The following is a 15835-nucleotide window of genomic DNA, read 5'->3' as shown; positions in this document are numbered from 1 at the left end:
TATAAGTGTGAGGTTGTGATGATATCCGCAATGAATGTTTATCTGGAGATGCATTTTGTGAACACTTGAAGAAAGAAAAGTGTCAAATAAGCATGGAGTAGTAATTCAAATATTATGGCAAACATAAAATACTGAGAATTATAAACTACACAGTCACCACACTGTGGAGCATGATTTTAGAGGAATTATGGAGGTGGAATCATCCGAGTTAGGATGAGCGAGGTATGATTTTTCAAAGATTAAATATGAAAAAGATACATGGGATATTCTCTGGGAAATATTTCTGGAAATTTGGTGAATGCAATGGTGGTCGAAATATTTGGGTAGAGCCTTGGGTGTACCTAGTTTATTTACAAATTTTCTGGGAACTTTCCTATACATGGAAGATGGAGTTTCACAATCTTGTGTACATTTTCCAGGTGCTCGTAGCAATTCTCCGGCAACTGACCCTGGGGTCCGGAGTGGAGTCAGGTTAACTGGCAGTGGACCCATGGACTCATGAGCCGGGGTCCGGAGTGGAGTCAGGTTAACTGGCAGTGGACCCATGGACTCATGAGCCGATCTGGGGTGTTGCCTTTCTCTGTCTTTATTTCACTGGACCGTGTTTACAGAGGAAGGGAAGAGGGGCTGTGCTTATGACTGGTGGCTTCTCCACACCTGCGCCGCCGCCTCCAACACGCTCCCCTGCCCCGCTGCAGCATAGCGAGCGCCGACCGGGGCGGAGGAACAGCCATGTCCCGCGCATACACCAAGATGACGGCCTCCTCGAGCCGACCCCAGGATGGCGGCGAACTCGGCCAGGACCTCGGCGACCATCCCGGCCTTGCCCTTGCCGACGAGCATCCTCACCAGCGCCGCCACCCGCGCGTCCAGCTCCTCCTCCTCGGAGCTTGCTCTGTCTCTGTGCCGGCGGGACAGCAGCGCGTGGGCGTCGCGTGCGGCCTGGCGCAGCGTGCCCGCGCGCGCATGCGTCGGCCAGCGCGGCCGCGTACCCCGTGGCGGCGCGGCTGGAGCGGGCGGCCGCGGCGGACGACGCCGAGCGCGCGGGCGACCGGGGCCGCGCGGCGAGACTCAGGCGGCTCGGGGCGGCGGGAGCCGGAGCCTTGGGCGGCGCGGAGCCACGGCCCTCCTCTGCTGCGGCCGTGAGCGAGCTCGGCATCTCCTGTCGAGCGCCGGCGCGGCCCTCCCCTGCTGCGGCCGTGAGCACAGCGGCGGGGCGGAGCGGCAGTGGAGGAGGTGGAGGAGCAGGGGCGGAGCGGCAGCGGCAGCGGTCGAGCTCCCGCACGGCGGCCGGAGCGCGGCTGCGGCCCTGCGGGAGGCGGCGGACCTCCTCCCTTGTCCTCTTTCCCCCGCCGTCACCTGGAGGCCGCCGCTCGCGCTCCGGCCCTGCGGGTGGCGGCGGGCCTCCTCCCTTGTCCTCGTTTCCCCTCGCTCGCCTGGAGCCCGCCGCTGGCCTCCCTCCTCCCTACTCGCTCTTTCCTCCTCCCTCCACCCACCTCCGTCCACGGCCGGATCTTGCGTGGGCCATGCGCGCGGCGGTCGAGGCCTGCGCGCTGCGGTGGAGGCCCTGGCGTGGCGGCGGGAGGCGCGGCCTGCGGCGGCGGTCGGCGCATGCGGGCGGCGGCCGCGACGAGCCGGCCGCGGGGAGGAGGTGCTCGGGCGGCCGCGGGCCGTTCGTCGGCAGATCGACGGCCACGATTTTTTTTGCTGACGTGGCATGATGACATCGCACCTTTTGGTGCGTGAATCGTATTATAGAGATTTAGGCCCTAATAAGGCCAAGCTAAATGATCCTTTTCTTTTTGACTAAACTCTACGAAAAATCATTCAAACCATTCACTGTGGAACCAAAACTTGAAAGGTGATGTGCCCGTCGACAATAAAATATCTGTCATATTCATCAATATCAAGATCTGCTATCTAAATTTCTCAAGGCAACCACTCAACATTCCGCTGGAATCTTGGCCACAATTTTCAGAATTTTGGCTAAAATTTAAAAAATTTGTTGAATTTCGTTTGAACAAAATTTAAATTACCGGTATATGCATGTGTTCACCAGTTGTTACAGTAAAAACCGGTTTTGGAAGAAATTCCAAAACGTAGGTTTGTTCTTTGGGAGATTGTGCCTCCGTGTCTATAGACTGTGCGTCAAAACTGTATTTCAAAAAAGATATTGAATCCTGGTAGAATAAAGTCATTATATCCTCCCACCTTCACTAGTTGTTGATAAATTTATTCGACAAAGATATGGTATTTTGTTCACAACAATCATAAGACAAATAGGTAGGCATGTCTAGTGGAGAAAAGAAAAAAAACTAGTATAATATATCAGGAGAAACTTACCCGCAAAAAAAAAGAGAAACTTTTGGTGTGCCTTCATTTGGCGCACACACCCAGCATGGGCAATCCATCGAATATGGCCAGGTGAACAGTTTCGATAACCTGGCCATGCAACAAGTGATGCTGCTTCTCGATCACTACTTGCGTAGTCGTTCACACATCTTATTATTCTTGTGAATTCTGTAGCTATACTGCTAGAGACTAGTTCCTTCATGCATCTAGCTGTTGACGACCCGGCAGTTGCGCCTGATCTGCCCGGCGTTGCCGGCCCCGATGTTGCCCATCTTTATCATGGCCGCCGCGAAGTCGCTCCTGAAGAGCGAGGGGCTGGCGCTGTACTGCCGCACCAGCGCGTCCTGCGACCCGCCGTTGAAGAGCTCCTGGTCCGAGTGGAACAGCCCCCGCCGCGACAGCAGGTTGGTGAAGTAGGCCGCGTCGAACGCCGCCGGGGTCTGCGCGTCGATGGGCGCCAGGTTGCCGTCGCCGCCGGAGCGCGGGCACGTCCGCTGCCGGAGCGCCGCGAAGGCCGGGTCGATGTCGGCGTCGCCGCCGTTGACGCGGGCGCGGAAGGTGGCGCACCGGGCCTGCCCGATGGTGTGCGCGCCCGACAGCGCCGTCATGTCGCTCGCCGACAGGCCCTGCCGGCCGAACAGCGAGACGAGCGTGGCGAGGCTGGCCGTCGGCGGCGGCAGGTTCTGGTTGGCGAGGGACGCGCTCGCCGTCGTCGAGTCCCGCCGGCCGAGCGGCACGTTCCAGTTCGGCCCGCCGAGCTGCGCGCAGCAGCAACAACAGAAAGGAAAGTATCAGATGCGTGCGCCCCCTTATTAGCCTTACACTGAATCAGTCACTCGTGCTGCTGACGAACAGCTACGTACAAGAGTCGTGCCGTCGCGCGCGGCGAGCGCGAGGATGTCGGCGCACGACACGACGCCGGGGCACGCGGCCTCGACGTTCCTCTTGATGGTGTCGATGACCTCGAACCCGCGCACCGAGTTGGCGTTCGGGCCGGCTGTCTTCTCCCCTCCGGCGTCGAGAAGAATCGAGCCGTCGCATCCCTGTCATCATCACACACATTAGTATGCTTGATTAGATTGAGCATTAACAAATTCATAGCATGTACAGTAGTTAAATTGAACTGTTCACAATGGAGAAACAGTGTATTTGTTAGCCGTAGTGTTTCTTAAGAAATTTAAGAACAGTGTGAAAGACTGAGCGAGAGTTCTATAACGCACTTGCACGAAGCAGTCGTGGAAGAAGAGCCTGAGCAGGGAGGCGCCGATCCTTTGCTCGTTGCTGACGGCCTGGGTCATGGCCGCCCGCACGATGCTCTCCAGGTTGGGGCAGGAGGTCGCGTAGAAGGTCGTCGAGAGCTGCGCGTTGGCGGCCAAGGAGAGGAGGGAGACGGCGAGCAGCCATTGCATCAAGGCAGGACCCCGAGCCGCCATGGCAACCTGTGCTGCTGCCTGCTGGCTCAGTGAACTGAAGCTGCGTATACTTAAGCAGTAAGGTCTCTGCAGCTTGGATTTGAGATGGGCAACACAAACTGCCCCCTACTTATAGTGGTTCGAGGCAAAGTTGCATGCATGCGAATCTGTGTCGGACCATGCGTTTGTGGTCAACCATGGCTGCCGGGAAGTGGAAATTTGGGAGCAGTTCTTGCATCATCCTGTGATCCAATTGAGGGCAAGACCAGAAGAGTTGCAAAGTTTTGGCCTGTTTCTTTCAGAAGATGAGCTGAATGCCTCAATGCCCACAATGGGTCGCTATAGAGAAATCAATAATGTCGTCTTATTATCCCATATTCGCATTTGGGCCACAATCACAATCGGCGTGCTCAACTTGGAGTCTTCAAGCGGCCATCGGCTCTGCACTACACTACCTTCGACGTCGCTCTTGGAACCACCATTGGGGAGATTATGCTGTGGGGGTAGACAAATGGAAGTTCTGGGATTTACTTTTTTTAAGTAAGGTACTTAAAAGGGAGATAAAAGAGATAGGATTACCTAAACAAACAGCTCTAGCTACCACCAAATCGAACTTTTATGGCAAAGAGAACGGAGAAACTCCAAAAATCTATATGGTTCTAAAACTACTGAATCTGGAATTTGAGTAACAAAGAAGGATTTTTAAGCTAGGGATATCTAAACATACAACATAGGGTGTGTGCGCGCGCGCATATCATGCCTTGGCCTCGTACTAGAAGGTCTTATATTTTCCTTTTCCTACCATATGTTTTTTACAAAACACTATACAAATGTCGACGCTCACGTACACATGCATGCACATCACTATAAATACACAGACGCAACCCTACAAATGTATGTCGCCTACCACTAAAATAATAGTGTCGGATAAATATTGAAAAAGTCACCATAGATGCCTCGCTGTTGACGAGCATGTCGCCTTCCACTAAAAAAATAGCGTCGGATAAATTCTGGAATAAATTCAGAAAAATATGAGCACTCGTGCCGAGTCAGGGACTCAAATCCAGATGGGCAGTTTTCACTAAAAAAACCTTACCAGTTGAGCTATGCTTGTTTCACCATAAACATATATTCTGCGTAAACAACATATTTGCATAAACATATATTCTGCATAAACAATATATTTGCATGTGCGAGTATGGTTTGGTCTTGTATTGAAAAAAAAAACTCTAGCAGGGGACCATTATTGTTTTCTCCTACAATGCACATAAACAATTTTGCATAGATATTTTTTTCTTGAATATGCCGAATTAGGCACTAATTAATTAAGGACGGGAAAGGTGAAAGAGCATCTAGGCCCCTAGTGGGTTTTGGAGTATTGATTGACAACACGATTAAAGGACTAACTTGTTTGCATGAGATCATGAGCAGGTGTTTAATTAAGTAATGGGTACTAAATGAGATGGCTCATGTGTTGCAAGCAAGTGTGTTTATCCCATTGGTAAAATGTGTATGTGACAAGCAAAACAAGAAAAGAAAAATAGAACAAGGTATTCATGGTTGATATAAAAGCTCCAATATGAGAAGGCTTGTTTCGGTTTAAAATGGGATTTAAAGTGACAAGTAAATGTTTTGTGAATGAGATGTGATATGCTTATGCATAATCTCAAATATAGAAGATCTTGTCACATGTGATAAATGGTTATTAACTAAAGAAGCAAGCAAGGCAAAAGAGAATGAGACATGATTTGATGCATATATGATATCTCAAATTGGAAAGCTTGCTGACAATGAAGATTTCATGCATGACACAAATCAATATGAGTTCAAGATGGACGGCTAGGATAAAGGTAGAGGACCGAGAGGCGTGTTTCAAGAGGCTACGCAAGCGACGGCTTGGGGGAGCAAAGAAATCGATACGGGTCAAAGGCCGGAGATCCTAGAGTCATGGAGAGCCCTGTGTTGAAGAGTGTCATTATTCAAGTAAAAAAGTGACTTGTGAATCAAGTTAGATTTCACTCCTATGCAAATCAAAGATTAAAAGTCACTAGCTCAAAGTGGGTATGCTCAAAGAATGAAGATATTGATGCCCACAAAGTACTGAAGAAAGGACGGCATGATCAAAATGGATTTCATTGTAAGTTAAATGTGATACAAGCCTACATGAAGCTATATGTGATGCAAGGATAAAGAGTTGGAATTCGGGAATGAGTTTCTAGGTACTAAGCTTGGAGAAGAGCAATTGTAGTTGTGCCGAGGAACCAATGCTAGGGTAACGAAACGTTCTTTGGGTTTAACTTGAAGAATCTTGGTCATGTGTGGTGTTCATGTTGGCAAGTACCAATCTTTCTAGAATCTTATTGTGAAGACGGTGACTTGAACTAGAAGTGGATTTCATTCAAAGATAAAGGTTCAAGGTCCCTAGCTCAAGGAAGATGTGCTCAAAGTAAAGAAGCCAAGTTGGATGCACACCTCAGATTGTGTTTAATCAACACACGCCATAGGATGAAAAAGAGTAGCTCAAGAATTTGAAATATAATTTATCTTTGATCTTGAGTTTAGGTATGCCGTACTATCAAGAGGGATGCATCACAATGGTCTTTGGTTTAGTCTCAGTGCTCAAGTAACCCATGTGAGTTGAGAGAGACACAAAAGTCTCACGTACACATTTTAACATTGCTGCCAGGGCAAATCCGGAAGTTCCGGATTTGGAATCCGGAAGTTCCGGATTTGGCACACATGGCACTAACGGCTAGTTGGTTTGAAAACCCGGAGGTTCCGGGTTGTAGAATCCGGAAGTTCCGGGTTCTAGCTGTCACATAACGGCTAGTTTTGTTGGGACCAGCTATTTATATCTCTTAGCCTCCTCCTTGGTGGGCTGCTGTTCCAGGCTCTATTCTGTTGATTGCTGGTCGTCCCAAGAAGCTTGGTAGCCATAGTTGAGCTCTCCCCAACCTCTCTTTGTGAGATTGTGTGATTAGTGTATATCCTTGAGTTGGGTTGAGAGAGTGATTGCTTGAGAGCACTAGAGAGCACAGCAAACCTTGATCACTTGAGATTAACCGTGATTTGTGTGATTCGCATTTGTTACTCTTGGAGGTGAAGCCTCCTACACGGCTAGGCGTCGCCGGCTAGCTCCCAAAGATTGTGGTGAGCAGCGGCAAGTTTGTTGCAGCACCGATCTTGTGCCACAAGGGCGCATGGTCATATAGTGGAAGGAGGAAATAGCTTGACCTTGGGGTCGATATAATCTTCCACAAACGGAGACTAGGATTCACACGTGGGTGCACGGGGTGAATCTGAACTTCGGTAAACAAATCCTTGTGTTCATTGCATTTACATTTGTTTTTGTGGATTTGAGGAGCTCTCCATTAGACACTTGTGTCTTGGAGATATTGTTGTTTCGTATGTGCAGGATCTGCGTGAACCTGCTCAAGGAACTTCTCTGAGCAGACTCTACAATTAGGGTTTGAATTTACATTCATTTATTAGCACTACTCTTGTGTGTTCACTCTGTTCTGAGTGAACTCGGAAGTTCCGGATTGACAAACCCGGAAGTTCCGAGTTCACCTACTGTCTAGCCCCGGATTTGAAACCCGGAAGTTCCGGATTTGACAGACAGACAATTTTATGAGTGAAAATTTGTAGGTGCGCCTATTCACCCCTCTTTAGGCGACATCATGGTCCTTTCAAAAGGCTCTCCAAGTGCTTCTCCACTACACGGGTGGATCCATCTTCAGCCATGATTTGCATCTCAATTTCTTCAGCACAAGATTGATACGAGTAAATAAAGGAAATTGGACGTTTCTTCAAAAAAATAAACGAATAAGTTGGTCAGATATATATAAGAACTGAAAATGTTTCACACAATTCTCTTTAATATTGAATATGACAAAGTTTTTCCACCACCACATGTACCCATGTACCCATGACTGACTGAATGGTAGCCGGTCGGCTGCAATCCCGTCCACTGGAGTCAATTGATGACACAAGGGAATGTTTTATTATTTATTTATTTTTTTGAGGAGAGACACAAGGGATATTATAATGTGCGTGGGCACTCCACTAGCACCTTGTCCCATACGTACCTTCGCTTGTAGGTTCCGATAGATGCTATGCATCTTTTAATTTTCTTTTTTGAAATAACTGGAGCTCCAATATATGCATCACATATCACTCATTCAAGATAGGCACTGTCTCGAAGTGTGGACTTCCAAATTAACCCCATATGCCCTCCAAAGCTTATCTCCGTTGGTGGTGACTCTCTACGCCTCTGGCTACAAGCAATGATCACTACTACAAAAAGTATTTTTAGAGGCAAGTGTAGATCCGCGTCATTTCTCATAGCTAAAATACTATTTTTAGGGAACTATAGAAACAAAAAAAATGTCAAGTTTATTTCAGTATACATAAAGGTTAAGATTGCGGAAACCTCCATGTATGACTTGATGAGTTATATGAGATACTATATAGTTATAGCTATTAGAGAACTTTTAATAATTTTTTGACCACTAAATGACCTTAAATGAAATGTTATCAATTACGAAGTTTTAGATCTCACCATTCTCTATAATTTTGATACAAAGTTTGACTTCATTCGAGATCATATGAAAAGTTATGATTTTTTTTTGCGTAAGGCTATTTATAGGGGCGGGTCATACCAATACCATCACCCATCACTGAAAAAGCATTTTTAGGGATATGTGAGATCAGCACCCGCCCCTGGAAATGCCACCATTTTAGAGGCGGTGATGATGTCACGTCTCTAAAAAATGTATTTTTAGAGACGATCAAAGGCTACACCGGCTCCGCTCTATTTATAGCAACGGCCTGCCTTTGAAAAAATTCAAGGTGTTATAACAAATGGTTTTTACGGTAGTGGATGCAACAGTCGCAAGTCGCAATACATGTTGACGCTGACGTGCATGCTGAGCCTGTAGCGCTGGCCCGTAGTGCTAGGTCTACAGCTATAGCAGCTGCAACGCACTGCTACTAGTAGTGTTTGGTTGGACGTCTTTCTTCGGTCGTCGTCGTCGTCAGAGAATGGGTTGGCTCAGCAACTCCATCCCATCATCATATGGTTCATGGGGGATGCGCGTTAGCTGGTAGCCAGCTGCATGCAGCGGCGGCGGAGTCCACAAAGACAGGCCGGCCGGCCGGAGAGAGTGCTGTTGCTGCCGCCATCCATTCGATGTAGGCATGCACGAGCGTGATGGCGGCTGTAACGAACCCGGCCGGAGTCATCAGGAAGCCACACGCCAGTGCCGACCAAATAAAAAACACGGCAGTTAACCTTGCAGCGTTCAGTGTTTAGCTTCGGATAAATTACTAGATGAAAGGAAACGGCGTAAATTCTCTCGCAAACACAAAAAAAAATCGCATATGCGTGTGTCTGCTAGAAGAATTTTGCTTTCATATGAAAAATATGCGAAAGTGAAGAGACCTGACTTCGATCGAACGGAAAGTGTGGAGCATGGATGTCGACGTCGTGTCAACGGATTCATCGATCTCTGCCAGATGATGAGCCGTCACTGGTCACCAAAACATTCGGTAATAAACCTAAGCCGCACCGAGTCCAGGCCATCCGATATTGGTGCAACAAGACGAGGAAATACACCTGTAGCCATCTGCTTTGAAATGGCGGCACCATCAGCCAACAGAGCAGTGAAAATCTTTTGACCAACTATCCAGATGAGCCAAGCAGACATGAGGTATGTGGTTTGTTGTTTGTCCCACATGCAACAACAGGATAAGATAACGAGGTGGACACCATCAGCTGCAGCAAACATTCTAGGGTCCTAAAACGCTAGGACCGACCGACAGGAACTGATAGCAACTCCCAAGGACATTGTGCCAGTTAGCTCATTCTCACTTGTGGATGCACATTCCAGGTCCTTTGATTCGAGTACAAGTATTCAGAAGCATGGTTCAATACTTCATTTCTTATTATCAAAAATAAGATATGCCCTAAAACTACAATCTTTATAGTAAGGAATTCGCGATTACATTTCATACAACATGCGAAAACCTTGGATGACAAAAGTGGACCAGCAACAACAATCACAAAAATGCATGACCCAAGGACAAACTAAACATCCCCTGTGAAATGCCAGGAGATCTAACGAGATAATGTTTGCCGAATGTTCTTGTCCACAAAATTATCATCCCCAGTAGCAAAATAGCCAACCACCCAAATGTTCTCAACCTGGTTATCAGTTATGGTCCATTGCCAAACAGGCTACCATCTGCAAGCCACGGTTAGAGGAGAAAGAAAGTTCCATTCACCTTTTTATTGTATTGTCTTAGCTGACTTGCACCTTGTTATAATGATCAGCAGCAACAGATAATGATGGTATGGTAATAGGAAATCCAGGTCCCATCTGCAAGGAAATTACTCCAGTCAGAAAAGAAAAATAGAAGAACAAGTTGCAGAGAAAATGCATCAAAAAGGCCTTTAAGTTTTTTTTATCGTAAAAGGCCTTGAAGTTTATCACACAGAAAAGTATGCATGCCAGTAAAAGGACAAATCAAATAACTCGTGATAATCCACCTATGGTTACTCTTGGGCATGCTTACATGCAAAAATATGCTCAACTTTTAGTTTTGCTCAGAGATTGTGAAGCCCAAGAAACACTTAGCAACTAGTATCAACTAGTGATTGAAAGAACTCTAGAAGCAAAAAGATACTTGATAGAAATTAGACGTTGCAATTCAATAATGTGACTGACAATTCATTTTTGATCCACTGCAAAGATACTCTACGGCGGCTGGTTGCAATCATTAAGAAGACATCTCTCTCTACAGTACAGCGTAAAGGAACATCCAACCAGTAGCAATACTGTATTCAGTGATTGCACCATTCCATCCACCATTATGAACTTTATTAGTATAGTTTTAAAAACATGTCTCATTCTGAACTGAATATGGTACTTGATAGGGCCTATTGTTTCATGGATGTCCCAACAAACCTCCATTATTCATAACAAAAAAATTCCACTGTATAGACAAATGAAGAAATATGAACCACTAGTTCACTACTATTGAATTTAGAATGGAATATGTTGTGCCTAAAGGGAAGTACGTTTAGCAAACACACAAAGCATGGTTTGTTAGCACACACATGATGTAGATACAAATAACCACAGGGCAACTACCAGGTACAACAGCCGGTTCTACTCCACCAGAATAAAAATTATAGTTGGTTTTAATAATTTTATTATTTTCTGTAAGTAATCCATGGCATCCCTAGGAAATGCAACAAAAGGATTCAGCACTAAGTATCAGCCAAGAAGATAACTTACTGTGCTACTCAGTGTGAACTTCTTCACATATCCTACATATTTTGAAGCTGCAAGAAAGGGAGAATGTTAACAGCTTGGACTTGATAGCTTCATCGTAATTACCAGGGGAACTGTGAACATCTAAAATGCGTAAATATACACTTATAGAAAAAAAAGGTGACATGTTTACTATCCATATCAGATAATCAGATAGCTTTTCACAGAGTCCAAATGAGCTTGCATGAAAACATATTTCATGCCATGTTGATAGCATTGGTATTCAAAAAGTCCATATAGGAGCTATAAATTATACTACACAAGAACTACACAACAATCATGCTCAGAGTTCGTACATTTGATAGCTTCATAATTATCAGGGGAACTACACAAGAACGTTAAAGAAGGAAGCAAGACAGTAGCTGACAGAGGATCAAAAGAAAATTGACAATTTGTCAGCATTGCACTGAACACACCACAAAAGAACTGTTCAGCAATCATGTTGGGAACTGACAAATTATGGGTAATTTTTGCTTGTAAGGTCAAGTGTACAACAGAATGCCAGCATAAGTAGAGTCAACACATCACTTACTTTTCTTTAGACCCACTGGCTTAGCAAGTAAAAGCGCATGCACAAAAGCACCAATATTTTCACGTAAACTCTCCTCAGAAAAGTTCACCTGCAAATAACACAAAACAATAATAAGATGAGCCAGTAAACAAAAAAGTTTGCACTCAGCAACCCAAAATCTTAGTAGTGCCGCTAGGGCTATTGGGATTAGTGCTGATCTTCCATACCTTTCCAAGGCCAACATGCACTATAGCAGTTTTATCTATTTTGAAATCAACACGGCCTGATTTTGCTGCTTTGACAGCACCTGAAACATCATTCGTCACAGACCCTAGCTATAAAGCAATAAGTATCACCAACAGCAGAATGTTGAGGATGATTCTTCAATAAAACTGGTGAACATTCTTACCTTAGGATTAGGCATCAAACCACGCGGACCCAATATCCTAGCAACCTGAAAAGGGAAGGCAACCAGGATGTTAATATACATCAATCAGAGATAAACTAATGTTAATAATTTCACAGTGCTATGGTGTTACCTTTGAAAGACGGGGCATGAACATCGGGGTTGCTATGCATTTGTCAAAGCTTAGTTTGCCTCCTCCTGTACACATAAGCATAGGTGGAAATAAATAAAAATCCAAATAGCATTAAATATTGATGATGGAAACTAAAGGGTCACTGATTAAAAGATAACTATAGGATACCAAGACAATAAGACACTGAACGAGGTAAAGACAAATTAATGAATGGTAACTGAGGATTTTCAAAAAGAATGAATGGTAAGTTGGTAACTATAAAAATGTTGAGTGATAACTGAAGAAAAATGTAGTCTTTCAACTTCATGGAAATATTCCTCAAATATACAACACACAGTACACAAGAAAACATGCATGTAGATGGAAAGTGAACGATATGGTACAGCAACAGAGGGAGTCAATGTACCTTTGCGGATCTCCTCAATCAACTCGTCACCACCTACAACATCTGCTCCAGCAGCTCTAGCTTCGTCCGCTGCAGGACCTTCAGCAAATACCGCTACCCTAACAGTCTTGAAAAATAAACAAAAAACTCAGGAAAAAATACACATAATAAACTAAGTAGTATTCAAAAAGTATACCATCATACCTTGCCGGTGCCATGAGGTAATGTTAAGGCACCACGAACCATCTGTAACCCAGGTAGAAGTATGGTCAGTATGTCAGATGATAAGTTTCCAGCAACCAATCAATCACAACCAGACCATTTGGTTCGGTGCATCATTTTAGCTACTGAATTGATGGGGCACTAGTTAAACATATTTGTGACAAAAATTATTGTGCATTTGACTTGGCCAACAAGAAAAATACCAAATCTTCACAAAATCATGTTAGCAATATTGTTGTTCACTTATGTGGTTTCTACCCTGCTTTTAAGGATTCGCGATCAGCAGAAAGAGGTATTGTCCGTTTTGTTATTGCAACTCAAATTATTGAAGCAATAGTTCTCCGTGAATTGGTAAGTGTTGTCATAACTGATCGATTATGCTGAACCAACAGAGTAATAGAACAAGCTAGTCAAGATGATGTGAGTAGAGATGAGCATTAGTGAATATCACTGACACCACAATAGCTGCAGTTCAAGCAAAGCTTAAACAATAATTAAGAAAAAACTGCACCATATGTCATCATAATTGTTGGGTGTTGCTTCTAAATTGTGCATTAGTATTTTAGGTTACCTTAATTGTGCCATTTATTTTCATTAACTAAGTGGGGGCACTATAGAGCATTGATAAACCCCTATACATGCCAAGCCCCTTGGCTCATGGAGACATCACTTTTTCTACCATCCAAATAGCTTATATTTGGACCTAACAAGACAATTCATGGACCTAAAGGCATGCAAACTAAAACTCGAAGATTTCACACTCTAAGTAGTTCAAGGCCAAGAACATCTTCAAGAATTTCCAGAAATAGTTCTTATGCGAGGCTTTTATGCAGTCAAAATTTATTAAATAATAAAGTATTTACCACGGCAGGGCATACAAGAAACATCACTAGGTATATCCTTAAAAGTACATTTTATAATGCTGTAGTTTCATTTCATTAATACTTAACAATACAAGGTTATAAAAAGTAACAGACAAAGTTCGATCTTGGAGGGAGCAAAACAAAATCAATAATATCAAGTAAAAAAGAGCAGAGAGCAGAGTAGCATGCATACCTGGTCACCGCGACGTGGATCAACACCTAAGGTCACATGAGCTTCAACCGTTTCAACAAAATTCCGCTTCTTCTCGTTTGTACTGGTCTGGAAGGCAGAAGGAGAACAAATTATCATTTGATAACTTCAAAGGAAGAAAATTTGAAAGATGCCACATTACATTCAAGTCCAGCATCACAAAAAGCATGAACATAATAGAAAACAAAAATGAGCCAAGCTATAGAGTAGAATTTCCAGGGTCAACAATTTAGCAGAACCTATGTGTTGTACCCACACTTCTCAGCATCCACGACTTAAATGAGAAGGTATTCAAGGATGGGCAGGTTACATTATTTGAGGCTAAGACGTAATTGAGTTCTGAATTTTGGCTCATGTTTTAAGTAAACAAAAAGGTCACTGTCATCATAAGCACTACAGCATTGTCTTCTGGAACTTGGAGGTCATACATCTGCATAATACTGGAGTCATGAAACATCGCAATCCATCTGCTTGTGGTTGTTCTGTAGCATAGATCATAGGACTATGCACATTACAGTTGAGGTTTCACAATTTTACAGTAATGGTAAACCACTACACCATATTTACTTGACTGCAAATCAAACAAAATGCGTGCACATAAAAGCTAGCATGTGCAAGCATAGCGATGAGTTCTATTATAGAACTCGCCCAATCAATCGTTATCCAGTTCAAGCTCAAAACCCGCTAATATGAAACAACCTTAGAGGATATACTATATATACTCCTCTCATTGCCAACATTGCGGAGACTATGTGCATTATGTTTTCAAAAAATAAAGAGCATAGCAGACCTTGAGTAGGCAGATGGCGTCAGCGAGATCAATGGCGACCTTCTGCGGCCGCTTGACGACGGGTATGATCGTCGGGTACGGCACCTGCTCCTCCTCGACCGGCACCCCGAAGATGCTCCTCGCGGCCCGCGCCGCGTCCATCCGGATCCGCTCCCCCTCCCCCCGCAGTCCCTCCTCGGGCGCCCCCTCCGCCTGCCCGCCGGCCGGGCGGTCCTCCGGCAGCGGCGCGACCTTGGAAGGGTACGAGACGGGCGAGATCGCCGGCGCCGCGTCCTTGACGAACCGCATGTCCTGCCGCGTCCACTCCCGCGGCGGCATCTGCTGCTGCTGCGGCCGCCGCGGCAGCGGGGGCTGGGGGCCGCGGGCAGCTTCCGGGGACGGCGGCGGGGCGGCGGGCTCCTCGGGCGGGGCCTCCTGCTGCGGCTTCGGGGCGTAGGAGACGGGCTTGATGGGCGGCGGCGGCGGCCGCGGCAGCCGCGGGGCGGAGCCAGAGCCGGCGTCGGAGGAGAAGTGGAGGAGGGGGAGCAGGCGGTGCGGCTGCGGGTGGCGCCGCGAGTGGGAGAGGAGGAGCCGGAGGTGAGCCATCGCGGGAGGCGAGTGGTTGCGGCGGCCGGCGGCGAGTGGCGAGGCCTTGGGGGTTTTAGTCGGGGGCGGAGAAGGAAGGAAATGGGGGAGGGTTCTTCCGGTGGGCAGAGGCAGATGGGCTGCTGGGTCCTCCTCCTCCTCGGCTTTCGTTGCGTCCTGATTGGTCGGCCCATTCTCTTATCTTTTTTTTGGAGGCCCCATTCTCTTCTCTGATCTTCACCTTAAGAGGCCTTTTCTAGTGCGGACAAAAACACGCATGATTCGGCCCATGAGGAAACTGTCCGCATCCAAAGAATCGTAAGCTAATTGGGCCGGAGATTGGCTCCTTTGCTGCTGGCGTTGGCCATCATTGTCGATGCAGCAATTTCGAAGAATTGAAGCAAAGGCTGTGGCACCTGCCGTTGCAGGGCCGTGCTAAGTAAAAACCGGGATCCCGTACGAACTTTAAAGTAAGATTTACTAGTGACTGAGTTAAATTATTTATTCTTTGTTTTCTAAGGTTTTTGGTTGTCAGAGTCATATTTTCTACACGGATTTGCAGAAGACAACACAATCTTTATAACACAAAATATAAAAAGAACAAAAAATAAAATCTGGGAGATAAAAGCCTGTATAATCAAGGTGATAA

General features: G+C 45.9%; 2 protein-coding genes and 1 pseudogene across 2 annotated transcripts; all 3 read right to left on the bottom strand.

Annotated features, from left to right (window-relative positions):
• Positions 1 to 774: 774 nt before the first annotated feature.
• Positions 775 to 1347, bottom strand: LOC120702132 (annotated as a pseudogene).
• An 850-nt stretch (positions 1348 to 2197) lies between these two features.
• On the bottom strand, positions 2198 to 4121 carry LOC120703656 (peroxidase P7-like). The gene is made up of 3 exons (XM_039987804.1): positions 3573 to 4121; positions 3216 to 3395; positions 2198 to 3110 (listed from the first exon to the last, which is right to left on the bottom strand). Exons 1-3 carry the CDS (start codon positions 3783 to 3785, stop codon positions 2559 to 2561), a joined length of 945 nt encoding a protein of 314 aa, XP_039843738.1. The 5' UTR covers positions 3786 to 4121; the 3' UTR covers positions 2198 to 2558.
• A 5500-nt stretch (positions 4122 to 9621) lies between these two features.
• Positions 9622 to 15297, bottom strand: LOC120703655 (50S ribosomal protein L1-like). Its single transcript, XM_039987802.1, has 10 exons — positions 14623 to 15297; positions 13815 to 13901; positions 12741 to 12782; positions 12558 to 12663; positions 12152 to 12216; positions 12022 to 12066; positions 11840 to 11947; positions 11634 to 11721; positions 11066 to 11112; positions 9622 to 10144 (listed from the first exon to the last, which is right to left on the bottom strand). Exons 1-10 carry the CDS (start codon positions 15205 to 15207, stop codon positions 10067 to 10069), a joined length of 1251 nt encoding a protein of 416 aa, XP_039843736.1. The 5' UTR covers positions 15208 to 15297; the 3' UTR covers positions 9622 to 10066.
• Positions 15298 to 15835: the final 538 nt, after the last annotated feature.

The sequence above is a fragment of the Panicum virgatum genome, chromosome 4K (genome assembly GCF_016808335.1).
Source record: "Panicum virgatum strain AP13 chromosome 4K, P.virgatum_v5, whole genome shotgun sequence".
Lineage (NCBI taxonomy): Eukaryota > Viridiplantae > Streptophyta > Magnoliopsida > Poales > Poaceae > Panicum > Panicum virgatum.
The sequence above is the reverse complement of the archived record's forward strand: the minus strand, read 5'-3'. Positions and strand labels throughout refer to the sequence as shown.